Source organism: Leptonychotes weddellii, chromosome 1 (assembly GCF_054177405.1).
Source record: "Leptonychotes weddellii isolate Sample4059 chromosome 1, ASM5417740v2, whole genome shotgun sequence".
In the NCBI taxonomy this organism is placed as follows: Eukaryota; Metazoa; Chordata; class Mammalia; order Carnivora; family Phocidae; genus Leptonychotes; species Leptonychotes weddellii.
In genome coordinates, this window is record NC_138369.1 from 192,249,868 (window position 1) to 192,269,592 (window position 19,725).

Genomic DNA, 19,725 nt, shown 5'->3' on the forward strand with positions numbered 1-19,725 from the left:
TTTTTTTTTTTAAAGATTTTTTATTTATTTATTTGAGAGAGAGAATGAGATAGAGAGAGCATGAGAGGGGGGAGGGTCAGAGGGAGAAGCAGACTCCCCGCTGAGCAGGGAGCCCGACGCGGGACTCGATCCCGGGACTCCAGGACCATGACCTGAGCCGAAGGCAGTTGCTTAACCAACTGAGCCACCCAGGCGCCCCCAGAGGAATTTTTATACTTAAAGTAGACTCACAGGATCCTGGGGGGAGTCAGGCTAGGATTGCCTTTTGCCCTGAGCAAAGTATTAACATGGAGGCAGCTGAGTCCCTAGAGGAGGGTCACTCTGCCTGTTTCAGGGACTTGTCCGTGGGCTGTAGGGAGTAAGGAAATGTAATAAATTTTCTTCTGCCTCTGTTTCCCACACCAGTCATAGTTCATCGCGTGCTGGGGGCGGGGGGTGTGGTTTCCTCTTCTTGGACATTGATGGTTTCTTCCGTTTCCCAGGGTCCTGCACATGGCGGCAGTATTCCCTGAGGTCTGTTTTTTGGGGAAGGGCGGTACAGTCCTGACCCTTGGCCTTGGCCCTGTGCTGGTCTGTGGTGCCTGCTGGTGTTCAGGCTTTTTCCTGTATTCACCCACAGTTTGTGGCGGACACTCGCAGGATCGGCATCCCCAGAAGGGGAATTGTGGTGTAAGTGTGGTAATCCAAGTACTTCAGAAACTTTGCAGATAACTTGGGGTTTTTACTTGATGCTTCTTTTTAAAGGTTTGGGAGTTAAACTTATTTCAGGAGGGGGCGCCTGGGTGGCTCAGTTGGTTAAGCGACTGCCTTCGGCTCAGGTCATGATCCTGGAGTCCCTGGATCGAGTCCCGCATCGGGCTCCCTGCTCGGCAGGGAGTCTGCTTCTCCCTCTCCCACTCCCCGTTTGTGTTCCCTCTCTCGCTGTGTCTTTCTCTGTCAAATAAATAAATAAATATCTTTAAAAAAAAAAAAAAAACTTATTTCAGGAGAGAAAGTTTATAAAAATATAAGAAACAGCGTCTGTGACTTGAAATACGATGTTAGTGTTGTGCTACGCATGCCCCGTCTTCTGACGATTGTGAGTCCGTTTTCTGTGAGCCGTCGCCTGAGTCCCGTGTGTCCTCGCAGCGAAGGTGCGTGGAGTGAAGGTGATCCAGTATTAACAGGTAGGTCTGTATGGAGGAGGGGCTCAGCGTTGACTCGGCCTCCTCGTTCAAGCAGGGTACCCTGGCTGCTGCAGAGGTTGGGGCCCAGCACCCCGCTCTTCTGGCTGAGGTGCAGGAGGAGGAGGAGTGCCGGTCGGGAGCATTGCCAGATCGCACGGCCGGACCGGACTTACTGCTGTCCTTTCTCACCTGCGAGTCAGGGAGAGATTGCACTCTGGATTAGTGGTGACACACAAAGTGAAAGCAAAGTATTGTCATTGCTAGGCAACTTTTTCATTCATTTTTTTCTATTCGAATTGGATGGTTATCATACCTTTCCTGCTAAGAAGTTGTCAAGTATTTTAAATCTGAGAAAGTCTGGGTCTTATTGCCATGCTTTGGTGACTCAGAACCCACATCACCGCTTGTCTGGATTCAAGTAGTCTGTTTTCATGGAGGAATGTGCAGGATGAGTGAACACTCCACACCCGCTCTTACGATTTTTAATGTAGCTTTATTGTGGTTTTTTAACAACTTTATTGAGATATAATTTACATACCATAAAAATCACTCTTGTTAAGTAGACATTTCCGTGGTTTTTTAGTGTATTCACCAGATTGTGCAAGTGTCCCTGCTGTCTACTTCCAGAACATTCAGCTCACCACAAAAAGAACTCCCCACCCCTTAGCTGCCTCTCCCATCCCCCAGCCCCTGGCAGCGCTAATCTTTCTGTTTCTGTGGGTTTCCCTTTTCTGGACCTTATAGACGTGGAATCGTACAATACGTGCGATTTCTTTCAGCACAATGTTTTCTAAGTTTATAGATGTTGTAGCGTGCATCAGTACTTGCTGTTAGCTTTTGATGTATCTTCTGTCTCTCTCATTTTTCTAGTTTTCCATTACTGCCTTCTTTTTATTTTAATTTTCTTGATGTTTACTTTTGTATATGTTTTTAAAATTATTTTCTTAGTGCCTGCCCTGGGGATTACAGTGAACACCTTATAACAGTATAGTTCAGATTAATACCATCTTAATTTTAATAGTTTACAAATCTATTCTCCTATGTAGCCTCAGTCCCTTTCCCTTGTGCTGATACAGGCTACGGCTATATCCAACTTACGCTTATTGATTTATTCAGTTTTTTTCTAAATCAGAAGAAAAAAATTACCAAAATTATGTTTATTTTGTCTTTCAGTTTACTTGTTCAGTCACCTTTACCACGTTCTTCATTTCTTCATGTGGATTCAAATTCACGTCTAGTGTCCTTTTACTTTAGCTTGAGGACCCCCTTCAGCATTTCTTCAGGGCAGGCCTGTTAGTTATGAATTCTCTCAGTTTTCATTTACCTGGGAATGTTTTAATTTCTCCCTCATTTTGGAAAGAGTTCCTTTCTCTGGATATCGAATTCTTGGTTAAGTCTTTTTCTTCCAGCGCTGAATACATCACCCGAGTGCCTTTTGCCCTGTGTGGTTTCTGAGAAGTAAGCAGGCTGTTGATCTTACCTTGAGGATGGCTTGTGTTGAGCCACTTTTCTTGCTGCCGCCTTTCACAGTTTAATTGGGATGTGTCTTGGGGTGGATCTCTTTGAGTTTATCCTACCTGGGGTTAGTTGGGCTTCTTGTGTTTGTAGATTAATATTTTTTCATCCAAGTTGTGGTTTTTGGCCATTATATCATCAAGCAGTCTTTCTACCCTGTTCGTTTCTCCTCTCCTCTGTGACTCCCATTATGTGTATGTTGGTCTTTGAGGGTGTCCCACAGACCTTGGAAGCTCTATTTGCTTTTCTTTTTTTCTCTCTCTCTGTTTCTTTCTTTTAAAATATTTATTTATTTAGAGAGAGAGGGAGAGAGCGAGCAGAGGGAGAGAGCGAATCTCTGAGATCATGGCCTGAGCTGAAATCAAGAGTTGGACACTTAACCAGCTGAGCCACCCGGGTGCCTTTCTATTCACTTTTCTTTATTCTTTTTTCTTTTTATTTTCCACACTGAGTGATCTTATTTGATCTATCTTCATATTTGCTGATTCTTCTGCCCATTCAGATTTACTGTTGAGCCTCTCTAGTGAATTTTTCATTTTAGTAATTGTACTTCTCAGCTCCAGAATCTCTCTTTAGTTCCGCTTTCTCCTCTCCTTATTGAGGGGCTCTGGTTGGGGCATGCTTTCAGTGCTCTGGCAGGCAGCTTTCTCTTACTTAGCTTTCACTTTGTGTGTGTGTGAGGTAAACGAGGAGTGAATTCTTAGAGCCTTCTCAGGTTTTCCTTGATAAGTACACAGCCCTATACCTGCTTTCTAAATTCCCAGGAATATGTTGGAGCCTTTCAAAGCTCCCTGTTGGTATCTCATTCTCTAGTGTTTTGTTTTAATTTATTTGAGAGAGAGGGAACAGGCAGTGGGGGTGGGGGGCAGTGGGAGAGAGAGAGAAAGAGAGGGAGAGGGAGAAGCAGACTCCCCACCGAGCAGGGAGCCCGACGCGGGGCACGATCCCAGGATCCTGGGATCATGACCTGAGCCAAAGGCAGACACATAACCGACTGAGCCACCCAGGCGCCCCTAGTGTTTCCTTTTAAGTTTTATGTTTTCCTCTTATTGGCTCCAACTGTGATCAGTTTATCAGTTTCAGGCCACTGTGATGTTGAACAGTGGCTGCTGATGGATTTTGTTAAATGGCCTGGGGATAGGATTGTTGACGAGTGAGCCCTGTGAGATCATCTTTGAGAATGGAGCTTTTTAGGGAGCTGCAATATAGGCCAGTTAGTGACAGTTGCCGGGGTGGTGCTTTTGGGGAGATCCAAACCCATTTTGTCCCCCCAACCCTTAAGACCGCTGGCCTGCTGTTTTCGAAGCTATACCAGAGATTGGAGTGATGGCCTTAGGGCAAGTTTAAATACCTCAAAGCTTGCTCTTTTGATGGAGACTCAGACTTTGTTTGTAGTAAACTCCGGATTGTTACAAGTCTCTCTGAATTTCCAGAGCTCTGAAAAAGTTGATTTTTACAGTGTTTGTCAGTGTTCTCAGTGCTTTTATAGAGGAATACATTTTTGGAGGTCCTTATAATGCCATTTTGGAAGTGCTGCCTCTGTATTTGTTTTGTTTTGTTTTGTTTTAAGCTTATTTCATTAATAATTTGTTAGGTGAACCTTATGAGAAACAGTTTTTATTATTTAGGAAGAAATAGGGTTTATGTTTTAAAACCAAAGGAATTTAGGTTTCTAAATATCTTGGATTCTGATGGTCATGATAGCCTGGTGATGGATAATTTCTTCATGTGATCATTTGGGAAAGGCAGCGAGCTGTCGTCTTTATGTTCTGTATGAGAAGCACCTTTGAATACATGTTCACTCTGGCTTTGTCCCTTTTGATCGCTGCTCTTGGCACAGTATGGACTCAATAAATATTTGTTGAATGAACTGTGGTTTAGCAAACAGCAGAGAAATGGAACAAAGCATAATTTTTAGATCTTAGTGGCATTTTTGTTGTTTTTGTTAATTACTTTTATACAGGGTGAATTTGAAAGTGAAAAGAAGGAAGTTGCTTTGCATGAAAAGGAGGAGATACATAGGCTGGAGTATGAGCAAGCACAGTCTCTTTACCAAAAAGAGAAAGAGTCTTTGTTTCTGCAGCTTCAGGAGAAGAATAACCAAATTCTGCAGGTATGTGGCACATGTTTTTTCTTTGTTATTACTTTCTTGTGTGTGGTAAAATACGCATAACATAAAATTTACCATTTTAATCATTTTTAAGTATACAGTTCCGTGGTATTAACCCTGTTCACATGGTTGTGCAACTATCACCACCATCCATTTCTAGAGCAGCTCATCATCATCACAAGCAGAAACCCTGCCCCCATCACCGCTAGCTCCCCATTTCCCTCCCTCCAGCCCCTGGCACCCACTCTTCTACTTTGTGCCTCAGTGAATTTGACCACTTCCGGGACCTCCTGCAAGTGGGATCATACAACACTTGTCCTCTGGTGTCTGGTTTATTTCGCTCAGCGTAATGTCTGTGGGGCCCATGCATGTCAGAGTGTGGGTCAAAGCTCCCTGGTTTTTTGTGGCTGAGTAGTAACTACTCTGTCACATGGAGATGCCACATTGTATTTCTGTCTTCACAGGTGTGTGTGCCGATAGACCTCTAGATGTTGGTTTCTCCCTCTTGGCTGTTACGAGTGCCGTTGCTCTGTGTACAAGTGCTGCTGTCGGTTCTGGGGTGCGCGTCTAGGGACAGGACTGCTGGGTCGTACGGCGACCGGTCTGTGTCCTGAGGGTTGCCATACTGTCCACACCGGAAGCTCCCGCTTAGGTTCCTTCCAGCTGTGCACAGGGTTCCAGTTTCTCCACAGCCTCACCAGCGCTCGTTTGCCACCTTCTCTGTTTATAATCGCCACCATAGCAGGTGTGATGTGGGATCTCGTCGACCTCATCGTGGTTTTGATATGCGTTTCCCTGATGATGAGTGATGTGGGGCATCTTTTCCTGAGCTTATTGGCCATTTGTGTGTCTTTGAAGAAATGTCTGTTCAAGTCCTTCGACGGTTTTTGAATTGGGTTTGGTTTTTTGTTGTTGTTGAGTTTATTATTTCCTTTGTGAGTATAGATGTATCATTTATACTATTTTCTTTTTTTTTTTTCCCAAGTGGGCTCCACACACCATGTGGGGCTTGAACTCGTGACCCTGAGATCAAGAGTCATATGCTCCACCAGCTGAGCCAGCCAGGCGCCCCTATTTATACTGTTTTTTGAGATAGTCCCACAATGTAGACCTTTCAGGATCGTAATAATCATGTTTCCTTTTCTTTCTTTTTTTTTTTTTTAAAGATTTTATTAACTTATTTGACAGAGAGAGAGATAGCGAGTGAGAGAGAGTGCACAAGCAGGGGGAGCAGCAGAGGGAGAGGGAGAAGCAGGCTTCCCGCCGAGCAGGGAGCCCGATGCGGGGCTCGATCCCAGGACCCCGGGATCGTGACCTGAGCCGAAGGCAGACGCTTCACGACTGAGCCCCCCCGGGGCCCCCAGAAAAAACGTTTTGCTAAGATATTTGTTCGTACTTCTCTCTCTTTGGATCGGTGTCGCTAGAGGTGTATCTATTGGGTTTTTCGACTGGGGAAAACCCAGTCACCATGTACTTTTTTGTGAAAGGGAGGTAGCAGGACGGGCAGAGGGAGAGTCTGTCCCGTAGACTCAAAGACGGGACCAGCCGCTGCGGTGGCCTGTACTGCTGGCCGTCACAGGTGTGGCTGCCTCACCCCATGTCCCATGCAGCCGACATGGGAACGGGGCTCCGTGCTGCGCGTGCGGCAGGCATCTGCCGTCTGCTCACACCCCACCAGCTGGGGCCAGGCCATGCCTGGAGCCATCTGCACACCGGTTTCCTGTGCTGGCAGCGTTTGGGTTCACTGTTCGTCTTCTCTTTTGTTTGTTTGTGGTCCTTATTTGCCATCTTAGTGTGACCTAACCAGTGGTTTATAATTTCCCTACAAGCATAGCATTGAAATTATGTTTACAGTTGGCTTTCTTTCCTGTAATAAGGGGTTTCAAAATTACACTCTTATTTTATCTGGTCTTTGTTTCCTTTTTGTACTTTCTAATGTTTTATGGGTCCCACTCTGGTATTCTCTTACCAGTTTTCTGCCCCATGCAAACCTGCTTTTCCTGCTCCTGGATGAAGAGATGTCCATGCCAGCTGGGTGTGCCCCAAGCACACGGCTTCTCCACCTGGAGTCCACTTGCTTTTGGGCTCCACCCGTCTGATCCTGAGCTGGAGGTGGCAGGCATGTCACGCATTGGCCGGTGCACTGCCCACAGCAGCTGTGAGCAGCCATTGTTCTTGACTCTTGACAGAGGTGTGGGACAGGCACGCGGTCTGCCTGGCTCTCTGCTGCATGTGTGTGCAGTCATGCCCTGTCATGTTCTCTGTTCCTTCATCTTCTGTGGGAAGATGCCCGTATTCTTGTCAGTAAACTCAACCAGCATGGAAGAATCAGGGTGGTTGGCAGTGGGCTCAGGTCACTCTGTTGCTGGGAAGACACACTTGTCATTTCACTAAGCTGCGTGACAAAACCACAATGACCTGTGGTCAGTGCTCAGGAGCCTGGGGAGCCCAGGGCAGCCAGGTGCCACCCAACCAGCCAGGCCACTGAGACCCTGAGATGGTTGACTTTTTTTTTTTAAGATTTATTTATTTAGAGAGAGAGAGAGAGAGAGTGCATGCACGAGTCGGAGGGGCAGAGGGAGAGAGAGAATCTCAAGCGGACTCCACGCCGAGCACAGAGCCTGACTGGGGCTCTATCCCAGGACCCTGTGATCATGACCTGAGCCGAAACCGAGTTGCATGTTCAACTGACTGCACACCCAGGCGCCTCTCTTGGCTCTTTTTTCAAGGAGAAATATATAAGCATGATCTTCACTTGCCTGGAAACTAGTATTTATTCTAAATGACCATAAAAGAGATTTTGAGTTCTTATTCATGGGAATAATCTCTGGTGAATTTGCCCCTTCCCCCTGGTGCCTGGGGCAGGCTAGAATGTTTGTGTATTCTGTTTTTGTAGGCAATGAATAATGGTGGGGGTGGGGGGGGACCCTATTAGTAATTTTCACCTTTAATCACTGTCATATTTTGCCATATTTTTGTTAACTGCGATGATGAGTGTTTCTTACAGAAGTTTATTCCTAAAAATAAAGCTGTAACAATTTTTCCTCAACAGCTGAAAGACAAAATTTTATCCTTAAGTCACGAGGTAGAAGAGCGCCATTCTGAAGTGGAGAAGCTACAGCAAAGGCGTGACAGGGAAAACCAGGAAGGCACAAATCTCATCTCGATGCTCAAGTCCGACATTGACCTGTCTGACCGCGAAAGGTCAGTCACTCGCCTCTGTCACCTCTGCCCTGGTGCACAGAGATGCCGGGCAGGATGGAACCCTGTGCCACATTATTCTTCTCTTTCAAAAAGACTTTAAACATCAAGAAAAGTACTGACTGATGTAAGATGCCCATATACCTGCCACTCACTTTGCCAAATCTTCACATTTTGCCAGACTGCAAGATTTGGTGCTGTAAGTGGTGTTAACCTTAAAATTAAATTGCCAGGTTTTTGTTTGTTTGTTTTCCCAGCAACAGGTGGGCTTGTTCAGGAATAACAGAATCGCAGTACAGGACACGCTGACGGGTGCATCGCCGGGAGCCAGTCTGGAGGGCGGGCGAGGAAGCTCTTTTATAGAGGGGAGGGGGTCTGGGCCTGTTGTAAACAAAGTCCATTGGAGTGAACTGGGTGTTGGAAGTGGTTTCTCATTGGCTGCGTTGTGATTGGCTCCCATTGGCTGAGCTGTTGGCTGGGCGGAAGGAAACCTGCTTCCTCCTGCCTGGGCAGTAATGTGGAATCTGGTGGAGGTGCCTCTTGCTGACAGGTCTGCGGCCAGTAGGGCTTGAGAGCTCCCCCTGTTCTGATCGGGTTTCCTGTTAATTTTTACAATTTGCCCCTTTTGAGCAGGATCTTTCCTTGGAAGCATTGCTGATCAAGAGTCAGGCGTTTCATATTTAGTGGTCTTGTCCCTCAGTGCCAGGAAGGACTTTCCTGGTTGTTCTGTCTTACATCAGAAGTGCTGGCTGGAGGGGTGCCTTGGGGGGCTCCGTCGGTGAAACGTCTGCCTTTGGCTCAGGTCATGATCCTGGGGTCCTGGGATCGAGCCCCACATCAGGCTCCCTGCTCAGCGGGAAGCCTGCTTCTCCCTCTCCCTCTGCCTCCCCCTCTGCTTGTGCTCTCCCTGTCAAATAAATAAGTAAAATCTTTTTTTTTTTTTTTTTTTTAAAGACTGGCTAGAGGGCCCCCCCGCCCCGCCCCACCAGTGTCCTGGCTCTTTGCAGTAGCAGAAACTATAAGTTTTTTGGTTTTCTTTAGGGGCCTTGACTTGCCAGATTTGAAAGTTGAGGATTTTAGCAGTTTCTTAGGTGACTCCTGTAGGGTGTAAGCAGCTGGTTTGCCGTAGTCCCTGAATCTGGAGCGGGCAGTTTCCCATTCTGTCCTGGTCCTTTTTAAGAGAAAGATCCCAGTTCAGCCTGTTAAAAAATAGAGTTAAATGCTACCCAGGTGGATTCGACATCTAAAGAAAGACTAGAATGGTCTCAAAAGACCATTTGGAGTCCATTGTAATGGTCGTGAAGAGGTTTATTAGGCTCTTGTGTACAAGCCTGAGTTTTGTTCCCATCAGCAGGCTTCGGAAAAGCTACCGTACCTGCTCAGTGATTTCCAGCGTGTGTTCTAGCATCCTGACGGAAGTTGATGCTAGATTCTCTAATCCCCCTTGGGATGTTTCCTTTGGGCTAGTTTCATCTGGTGTTTGGCATGGCCCTCACCAACAAGCATGTGGACTAACTGATATAAATGTGAGAAACCAGGTTGGTAAGTTTGAGTAACTCTGCTAAATTCTTCAGCAAACCTATCGGAGCCCTTAGTTACTTTAGGAAGCTCTTTTAACTATGGCTCGCAATTTGGTCTTGTCCAGAGAACATAAGAAGCTTGAGGTCTGTGTAGATCCTCAGAAGACTTTAGAGAGGCAGGTTTTAATAGGTTCAGGAGAGGAGGAAGTGGGAAGAAGGTCAGAGGAAAAGGAAGCTTGGCAGAGAGAATAGAGGAAAATGGCACTGGGGGCAGGACCCCAGTACTAGTTCATCCCAGCGTGTCTGCAGAGGGGTTGGGGGGAAGGTCAAGAGGCCTCAGAAGCCATTCTGACTTCTTTTAATTGCTTGCTTCAGTTTATTTATTTTTTATTTATATTTTTTAAAGATTTTATTTATTTATTAGAGCGCACAAGTAGGCAGGGCTGCAGGCAGAGGGAGAAGCAGGCACCCCGCTGAGCAGGGAGTCTGACGCAGGGCTCGATCCCAGGACCCCGGGATCATGACCTGAGCCGAAGGCAGACGCTTAACTGACTTAGCCACCCAGGCATCCCAGTTTGCCTCAGTTTAGAAATATTTTGTAAAGAAGCAAACAGAATCCCGAAAACATCTGGAAGCCTCCAAGATACCATTTAAAATAGGCACCCCTTCATGGGGACTGGAGCCATCCTGGCCTGGACGGGGCGTGAGGAGGTGGGGCCAGCTCTGAGGGGGACTCGTGATTTCTCAGAGCAGAGCTGACACCTACGCTCCCTGACCCACCGTATCCGCGGTCATCCTCGTGCCTGCCTCCGCCCGCTGCCCCCACAGGGCCTTCTCTCCTGTGCCTGCCTTGCCTTCTGTCTTCAGGTCTCGGTCGCCACCTGTGGCGGCCTGGGCAGCAGCAGGGAGCCGTTGGGCCCCCAGCTATCCGTATGCTCCGTAGTCTGCCCCGCTGCTTCCTTCCCACCCTCCTTCCTGTGTCTCTCCCCTGGTGCCTTAGCCCTGTAAGGGGCAGCTCCCCGTGTGTTTTGTTCAGGGGCGTGTCCCCATGTTGGGAGCAGACCTTGTTCCAGGCCCATGATGGGGATGCGAACGTGGCAATGGATGGGGGTGGATGAGCCTGTCTCCTGCCCACTTGGCCCTGGCATCTCCCCGGTGTAAGGACCCTGCACTGGCTCCAGCTCACACGCAGGCTGCAGCACTTTGCCCCCGGCTATATCCTGCACAGGGTCACTGTGCTCTGGACGGACAGGGCCATGTTGGTGGGTGGAGGGTGACGGAGGCGTCAGCTACAAACAAGTGCTAAAAAGGCACACAAGCTCGCCGTGGAGACCTGTCCTCCTGAGGGTCAGGAAGGCTGTGAGTGGGGACAGGGACCCGCTAAAACTAGCAATAAGATGACGTTTTTTTAAGTCAGGGGCAGCAGCCCAAAGGTTTGGTCTTGTTGGCAGAGCTGCCCCCTGGGCTGTGCCCCTCTTGTCGGAGTCAGACAGTTAGGGTCATGGCTGACAGCCCGCTGTCTGCTGTGTGCTTTGTTCAGGAGAGCGCTCCGAGATGCTCTGCGGAGGCTGCTCAGTTTATTTGGAGAAATGCTGAAGGCTGCCATCACCCTGAAGAGCCGGATCAGTGAGCGCGTGGGGCTCTGTCTGGAGGATGAGGGCCTACCTGATGCACGGCCCAGTGGCCAGGCCCTGTTTGCAGGTGAGTGCCAGGACAGCCCAGTGCCTGCAGCCCCTGGGCTGGGGCGCTCGGTGCTGTCCTCCTTCCCTGTTGGGGCTGATGCTTGAGCTCCTGATGCTTGGGATGGGTCGTTGTCCTGGGGACATGGGTGTGCTTATCCTTCGACAACACTGGTCGTGTGAGCTTGCTTTTCACGCGGTATATGCAGGTTTCTGTGTTTGCTCACTTTGCAGTACCAGTGCTTGATGAGACGTGGCCTGGGTCCGAGGCAGCCCTGCTGGAGCTGGACAAAACTTTGTCTGAATGTGTGGAGATGTCTTCAGACGCTGAAATTAGCAGTCACATCTGTGAAAGCTTTTTCATGAGCCCAGAAAGTTCGCTGGAGTGTGAGCAGCCAATTAGGAGAATTTACCGGAGCCTTGGCCTGGCGGTGGATGGCCTGCTGGAGCTGGCTCTGGACTCTACTAGGCAGGTGAGACATGGCTCTGGGTGCTGTCCGTCCGTGGCCCTATTTTGGCTCCTGTAAGTGTTTCTCTTTTTCTGAGAAGGATAATGGGTTGAATAAGTGGATAGTTTGAGTGGTTTGGTGGCATAACCTTGATAGATGAGGATGGCGCAGCTCCCAGGCGCTCCGCTGGGCACCGCACATGCGTGTTTCTGATTCTTGACTGTAACCTGCAGGGTGAGAAGGGGCGTTGGCACTTTCCAGGTGGATCTGGCTTCCCTCGCTATTCTTTCCTCCTCTGGGCATTGGGGGCAGAAAATCAGTTCTGTTTGGATCTTCTGTTACTACCACTGATATTCTCCTGTGTGTTTTTCCTAAGCAGAAGTCTTTTCTGAACCGAAATTTTGGAAGCAGTAGGCTTGCTGCCAATGGAAAGTAAGAGCTGAGTGTCAGGTCAAGGACACATGGTTCGGTCTTTTACCTTTACTCTGCTTTGTCCTCTGACCATTTTAATTTCACATTGAATATATTTATGTTTAGAGATTATCACTAGCAAAGGGAATTATGTTTGTTAATCTTTTAGAACATTTTAGACAGGAAAGACCTTAAATATGAATGTATGAAAAGCAGTATGGAGATTCTTTTTCCCGTTCAGCCCATTTAGAAAATAAGCATTTTTAGCTGAAACATTGCTGTTTACATCCCAGAAATCCTTGAATAAGTTTTCCCCACCTGGTGAAGGTATGAGAAGAGGGAGCCTTGGGGCTATTTTCAAGGGGAAACCCGTAGATGCCCTCAGAGGCAGGGTCTGGGGAAGCTGGAGTTGCATTAAGTAGGAAGGAGGCAGAGAGGCCCAGGGTAGGTGCTCAGGTGTCTGTCGGCACAGTTGGGTGTAGGTGTTTGAATTCAGAGGTTCGTCTGGGGCCCCCAGCCTGTCGATGGCCTGGGAGCCTTGGGCTGGGCAGGGTGGGCACGGCTGCCGGGGGAGGAGGGTGAGATTGGGGCCTGGGACTGAACCAGGCCTGGGTGGCATCAGAGGAGGCCCAGAGGGGCCTTGTGGTGACTGAGTCGGGGAGGGTCTGCTGGTGGTAAAGACGCGTCAGGCCCCCTGCCCACTCTGGTGACCGGCCCACGATGCCTTTCCTCCCGGCCACGGCCTCCCCATCTCCTCCTCCACCTGTGGAGTGCCAGGTGGTCATCCCTGCCCAGGTTCTAGGATCTCAGTGCACAGTTGCTGTGACCTTTGAAATGCACCTTCTCCTAACAGCTTATTCCGATAGTTGATGAACATGTAGATTTTCCGTGCCGCGTCGTGTTTGTGTGCAGAATTTTTCCTTCTTGAAAATCGTTGAATGAGCAGATTGGTCTAGTAATTGACACAATATTGAACGTCAGTATCGTTTCTTACAGGATATTTGTGGTTTTATCAGAGTTCTACTTGTGCCAGAATTCTAATTCTGTTAATGTTAACGTCGGCTTTATTTTGATGTGCAGTTCCGGTTTTCAAATGTGTTTTAACAGCTGGAGGAAGCACGTCAGATTCATTCTCGTTTTGAGAAGGAATTTAGCTGTAAGAACGAGGAGACCGCGCAGGTCGTTAGAAAGCACCAGGAGTTACTGGAGCGCCTGGATGAGGAGAACGCGGCCCGCACGCGGCTGACGCTGGAGCTGCACCAGGCGCAGGGTGAGCGCCGGTCGCGGGCGGGGAAGGGCCGCAGGGGCCACACAGGCCAGAGGCACGAGGGAAGGGCAGGTGTTAGCAGAGGTTTTAAAAGCAAAATGTAAAACTGAAATAAGGCATGGTGTGAGGCCTCAGTGAAAGAGCTTACAAGCGTAGTAGCGCCGCTCCCTGGGCTGACAGCCTCGGCCTTGCCTCGTGTGGTGAGACGAGGGTGTCGGTCCTCCCTTCGCAGGCGGTGGGTGCCCCAGAAAGTGGCATTCCTGGCCCCTCTGACCCCCACACTGCTGGGGTTGTGCACGCGTGGTGTGGGGTGTCTTGTACGTGGCCGTTCTAAGGCGTGTCACCTTGTCTGGTGGCTCCCACGCCTCCTGGGTGGACAGGAACGGGACACGGGCGTGACCACTCAGCTCTCACGTCCCACGGCTGACATCTTGCTGGGGCTGGGATGCCCTCGTCTGGCCCATCCTTTTGCTCCTCCAGCAAGGCCTCAGCAGCTGGGTCTGTCCCCGTCTCCTCAGGCATCATCGAAGGGTTCAAGGTGGAGAAGGCCAGCCTGCAGGAGGCTCTGGGCCAGAAGGAGACGGCCGAGCAGGGCCTCGCTGTGGAGCTGGAGAGCCTGAGGCAGCAGCTGCAGCGGGCGACCCAGCAGCAGGCAGAGCTGAAGGAGGAGAACTCCGCCCTGTGGACCCAAAAGGAGGCCTTGGCCGCAGAAGCGGAAGAGAGAGAAGCTGGTAAGAACTGCCGGCTCCGGGGTTGGAGGGCGGGACCAGGGGCAGCAGTCTCGATGCCTTTTGCCGACGCTCACTCTGGTGGAGGGCAGAGGAAAGAAGGCAGGGGCCCTGGGCTGAGGGGCCTTGTGCGTGCCGGCTGGCGCAGCGCCCCCCGCATTGCTACTCCGTTAGAGGGGCTGATCGCCCTGGTGGCCACTGAGCGTTCTTACCTGTGTGAGGTCAGAATCACTTCTGGCAAACAGCAGCCTACTGAAAACATCATCGTTGTCAGTAAAAGAGCTTTTCACTGTTTGAGGCAAATAACCAAGACTGGGAAAATGCGGGCTACTTAAAATTTTTATTTAAAATTTTAAAAAATCGTGTGACATTAATCGTAAGTAGGAAAACGTAGTTGTAACGAAAGTTCGTTGTGATTTCAGGTAATTAGAGGTTTCGTATTTAAAATATTTCAAGTATGAACAGTCAAAACGTGAGGAGTTCAGATTGTTGAGTTGGCAGGTGGCAGAATCGGAAGAAGCGGCTCTGCATGGGTGCCCCAGAAGAACCCTTGGCTTCTGCCCCGCTTCTCTCCCCACCTGCCCTCACCCCAGCCGGCTTCGGTGCATGTCCCCGTCTTCCACAGGCCTGGAGCGGGCTGCCCCTGGCTCCTGGGTTCTGGCTCAGACGGGTCGTAGTGCGCAGGTCTCCTTTGTGGGGCAGCCTTAGCCGTTTTTGTGCCACCCTGAACAAGTTGGGAAAGTGGTTTTTCTTTTCTTTTTAATTTCCCGCAATACACAACCAGCTCTTGGGGTTGCTGATCATCGCCCTTTTCTTTGTCTTCCACTCACTGGTTTTTGGCCTTGTCTTTATTCTTTCTGGCCTTCTTCGTCCTGTGAGCTCTCTTGGGTGGGCGCTTACTGGTGCTGAGAAGCAGGTCCCATGGCCGTGGTTTCTTGAGGCAGAGTGACTTGTCAGTGGCTCTTGGTTTTCACCCACGTGGGATGTTGCGGAAGGTCTGTGTGTAATCATTCGAGACCTCTTCTTGCTTGGCTCTCTTTTGATAACATCTGTCTACCTATACGTATCTCTGTCCCTTTTCCACTTTTTGAGGTAAATTTCTGATGTTGAAAACTTAACCCGGCTTTGTTTTTTCTCTTGTGTGTCATTTTCACCCTTTATTTTAAGCCTCTTTCCCCCTTCAGCTGTGTCTCTTGTGGATCTCATGTTAACGTGACTTCTGAGAAGCTGATGCGCGGTGTCTCCTGTTGTGTTTTGTGGCTGTGCCCGCAGCCTCTCGGTCCGCCTGCGCTCTTCTGGTGACCTGCTCTCCTTCCCGTGTCTCTCTGGGTGGAAGGGACTTTCTTCTGCTGACCGTAAGCTGTGCATCCAGTTCTCCTTCTGTGTTTGCTCCTTCCTCGTTCATGCCACTGAGCCTGTCCCGTTCTCCTCTGCTCTCGTCTCTGCCTGGTGCCCAGCCATCCTGGTGTCAAGCGAGGCTCCATTCATGCATGAGAGCATGTGTGCACGTGGGCAGTTGCGTTAGCAAGCATATGTGTGAGCGAGCCTGTGAGCCTGGGCATGCACCTGTGTGTGTGTGTGAATGTGTGAGTGGGTGTGCGCCTCCCTATGAGCCTGTATGAGCACATGAGTGTGGACATGTTCCTGTGTGAGAGTGGGCACGTGAGTGTGGGCGTGCACCTGTGTGAGAGTGAGCACGTGAGTGTGGGCGTGCACCTGTGTGAGAGTGAGCACGTGTGGGCGTGCACCTGTGTGAGAGTGAGCACGTGAGTGTGGGCGTGCACCTGTGTGAGAGTGAGCACGTGAGTGTGGGCGTGCACCTGTGAGTGTGAGCACGTGAGTGTGGGCGTGCACCTGTGAGTGTGGGCATGCACCTGTGTGAGAGCACGTGAGTGTGGGCTTGCACCTGTGTGAGAGTGAGCATGTGAGTGTGGGCGTACACCTGTGTGAGAGTGAGCACGTGAGTGTGGGCAGGCATGTGTGTGGGGGTGAGCAAGCGCACGTGTGCTCTGCAGATTCTGTGCCTTGTGCAGGGCCCCTTCCGCTCATTCTCAGCTGTTACTGCCCTGAGGGTCTGTGGGGTGGCCAGACCCACACCCATCCACTGAGTTTACCACTGTAAATGTACGTACTTCCCGGGTGTCGGGACTTTAGAGCTGGGGCCTGAGCCGCTGAGCAGCCGCATAGCCCAGAGCTGGGGAGCAGCCTCGTCTGAGTGGCCCTACCTCTGTGAGGTGCATCCCCAGCGGCTCCGCCGTGCCTGGGCCTGGCTCCTCCTGCGTGTCTTCCCAAGGCTGTGGACACAGCTGCCCTTCTGCATCTCTGGTTGCCCCTGCGCCCAGAGCCCTGGCACTCCTTGGCAGAAGTGAGAGTGAGGCCAGTCTTTGCTGCTTCCCTTTGTCACTCCTCTGGGGTCCTCTGGGCTCCTTGGTTGGCTTTTTTCTTACATTGTTTGCTCCAGCTGAATTTCTTCTCTGACCTCTCTTCCTTTCCCTTCACCCATCCACACAATTCTGTACTTCCATTTCAGGACTCACGCATGCTTAAGTTGTTTAAAATTCTGTCCAGGGCGCCTGGTGGCTCAGTCGGGTAGGCATCAGACTCTTGGTTTCGGCTCAGGTCATGATCTCAGGATGGTGAGATCGAGCTCTGCATTGGGCTCCATGCTCAGCACGGAGTCTGCTTCTCTCCCTCTGCCCCTCCCCCTGCTCACATTCACACGCATGTGTGCACACTCTCTCTCTCCCCATCTCTCTCAAATAAGTAAATCTTTAAAAATAAACAAATACAATGCTGCCCATCTGCACAGCACCTCCTAACCTTTCCTGACCACGGGCTTCCCCAGCTACGGTCCAGGGTGTGGTCCTGATTCTGCCTGGGGTCCTCGTGAGTGTTGACCAACTTTCTAAGAGCTTTTGGAAGTCCTTGCACCTTGTGGGGAAATTCAGCTCTGCCTCACCTGTTTGCAGGTGTGTGGCATGTTTCGTGGCTGTTTTCAGGGCAGTGCCTTCTATCCCGTGTGGGGTTTTTGTCTTCTTTAAAAGTCAGTGCCATATCCTTTGGCATCCAGGACCTGCTGCAACCCAAAGGCAACTAGTCTGCCTGGGCTGCCCTCACAGAATAGTGCAGATGGGTACAACCAATGGACACTTGTGCCCTCCGTCCTGGAGGTGCAAGTCCACGATAAAGGCGCTGGCACGCTGCCCTCTGATGAGCGCCAGCCTCTTGGCTGTGTGCTCACATGCAGAAGGGGCCAGGCGCTCTCTGGGGCCTCTGGGAAGGCTCAGATCCCATTTGTGAGGCTCAATGTACGGATGTTGGGGGACACAGATGTTCAGACCATCGGGGTGGCGTTACGGAAAAGCGTGGATGTTCGAGACTGTCCAGGACCACAGACGTGCCCTGGAAGCCCGCTGACTAACTTTCTGTCTCCACGTCTGAAAATGCTGTGTTTTCATTCATAGGCACTCCTGTTCCCATAGCACACGAGGACTCAGGTTTGTAAACTCAGTCCAGTGATTGCTATGTGAGACGAGTGATGTCTGCACCAGATTGCCCCAGTTTTTTACTAAAGAGGAAAAATACTTCAAGGCTTTTGTGGCAAACTGTTAACAAAAATACCAGCTTTAACCTTCTGAATTGATACATGAACATGCACAAGCATTTGTCCAGTGATGCTCTGTGGTTAGTGAGCTACGGCCTGTGCAGCTGTGCAGGGATCCACATCTGGTGGTAGATGCACTGTCCTGGGCTGGGGGCCAGCTCTGGGGGCCCCGGAAGTCTTGAGGGAGGGGCTCAGGGACCCTGAGTGGAGCTCCTGGGCCACTCCGACTTCGTAGGTGGCCCTCAGTGTGGCCTGAATTGCCACATGACACCTTCCCCTCAGTGCCACCTGCATGGGGCCACGTGTGCTGTGGTGGATGCCCTTAGTCCAGCATGTGGCCCTGAGGATGGTGCTGTCTGGCTGGTTCCAGGGGTGGGAATGACCTTGTTCTAACTGCATGTTTAAGGTAATTTACCCTAGGTGCTGACTTACTAGCATGAGAATTGATTGGGAACGTTCTATTAGTTTGGCATAAAAGACTGACAGATTTTTGTAAAACAAAACAAGAAATTAAAATTTCAGTTTGCAGATAGTTTGAGCACTTGAGGGCTCATCAGAGGCAAGCCTCCTTTTATTATAGATGCTTATGAATTTACAGTTTCCACTTGGGTTATGGCCTTATCATCCAGTTAATTTTAGATTGGCTTTTGACAAACTGATGGCTGGACCCTTTCCTTCCGAGACGCTGTCACGGCCCTGGGTGCACAAGGAGGGAGCACATTATACATCGAGGCTTGTGTTCTCTCTGATGGAAGTTTTAAGTTATATATTTTTTCCACACTGGAGAATATATGTAACGTCGTAATTCCTAGGAAATTAACTGATGTGTCATTTGGAAATACCATGATACAGTCTTCTCGGGCTTTAAATTTTTTTATTTCAGCCAATCTTAATTTAAAAGATGTATATATATATATTTTTCTTCTGAAGTACCTGACTTTATTTTCAGTGGGTATTTGGCTAAACGCTGGCTGTTAGGGGGGTGGGCTTCGTGTCTGACAGGACACAGGCTCACACTGGCTTGCAAGTGCATGTTCCTCCCCGGAGGTGTCACCTTGTTTCCGTAGGGAAATGCTGCGCCCCTGCCCCCGGCCAGGCTTTGGGCTGGGGCTGCCAGGGAGGCTGGATGTGTGTGTTCTCTCCCCGGAGGGCCCTGTCGTGTGGGGCACCTGCCATGCATGTTTCATGCCTCTGCTTTAGCCCAATACCCTCCCTGATCCGTGGGGCTCTTCTCCCTGTTTCCTTTGTATCTTTAGCTCTCCGTAGGGAAGTGGAATGTCTAACCCAGGAGCAGTCGGAGGCCAGGAAGCAGTCCGAGAGAGACCGCGCTGCTCTGCTTTCCCAGATGAAGGTTTTCGAGGCTGAGCTGGAGGAACAGCTGTCCCGGCATGAAGCGTGTGCCAAGCAGGCTGAGGAGCTCTCTTCGCTGAAGCAGCAGATGGTGGCTCTGGACAAGCACTTGAGGAACCAGCGCCAGTTCATGGACGTAAGCGTCTCGACTGCATTTTATTTGCGTCCCTGGAAGTCATCTTCGTAGCGTGAGCTCCCGTGACACAGCGTTAGGGCTGATTCACAGCCAGCTTGTTGTGGTCCCTTTGCCTCTCCGTGCACGTCTTGGGGGTTGTCGACATGTTCCTGTGTGTGGCCTGGAGGGCCCTCCGACAGCCCACATTGCAGGCCCTGCATGCCCAGCACTCCCCCCCAGTCAGGCCCGAGCCGTCTGCTCTCTGTGTCTGTTCTTTCTTTCTTTCGTTCTTTTGTTCTTTTGTTCCTTCTCTCTCTCTCCTTCTCTCTTTCTCTTTCTTTCTTTCTTTCTGATTTTATTTATTTGAGAGTGAGAGAGAGCACAAGCAGGGGGAGGAGTGAGAGGGAGAAGCAGGGACCCCTCTGAGCAGGGATCCCGACATGGGGCCCAACCCCAGGACCCTGGGATCATGACCTGAGCCGAAGGCAGACGCCTCACTGACTGAGCCACCCAGGCACCCCGTGGCTGTTCTTTCTGTCCACGTTCCCCAGGCTCTCCCCCCCCATGGCTGTTCTTTCTGTCCTTGTTCCCCAGGCTCGTCCCCCCATGG

At 50.2% G+C, this 19,725-nt stretch overlaps 1 protein-coding gene across 1 annotated transcript in view; it reads left to right on the plus strand.

Annotated features, from left to right (window-relative positions):
• The window catches only part of PCNT (pericentrin), a 121,941-nt gene that overhangs the window by 58,750 nt on the left and 43,466 nt on the right, over positions 1-19,725 (plus strand). The window contains 7 exon segments of the mRNA XM_081821038.1: positions 4,645-4,794; positions 7,844-7,995; positions 11,053-11,213; positions 11,426-11,664; positions 13,159-13,321; positions 13,837-14,049; positions 18,907-19,142. Of these exon segments, the coding sequence (XP_081677164.1) occupies positions 4,645-4,794; positions 7,844-7,995; positions 11,053-11,213; positions 11,426-11,664; positions 13,159-13,321; positions 13,837-14,049; positions 18,907-19,142 (1,314 nt within the window).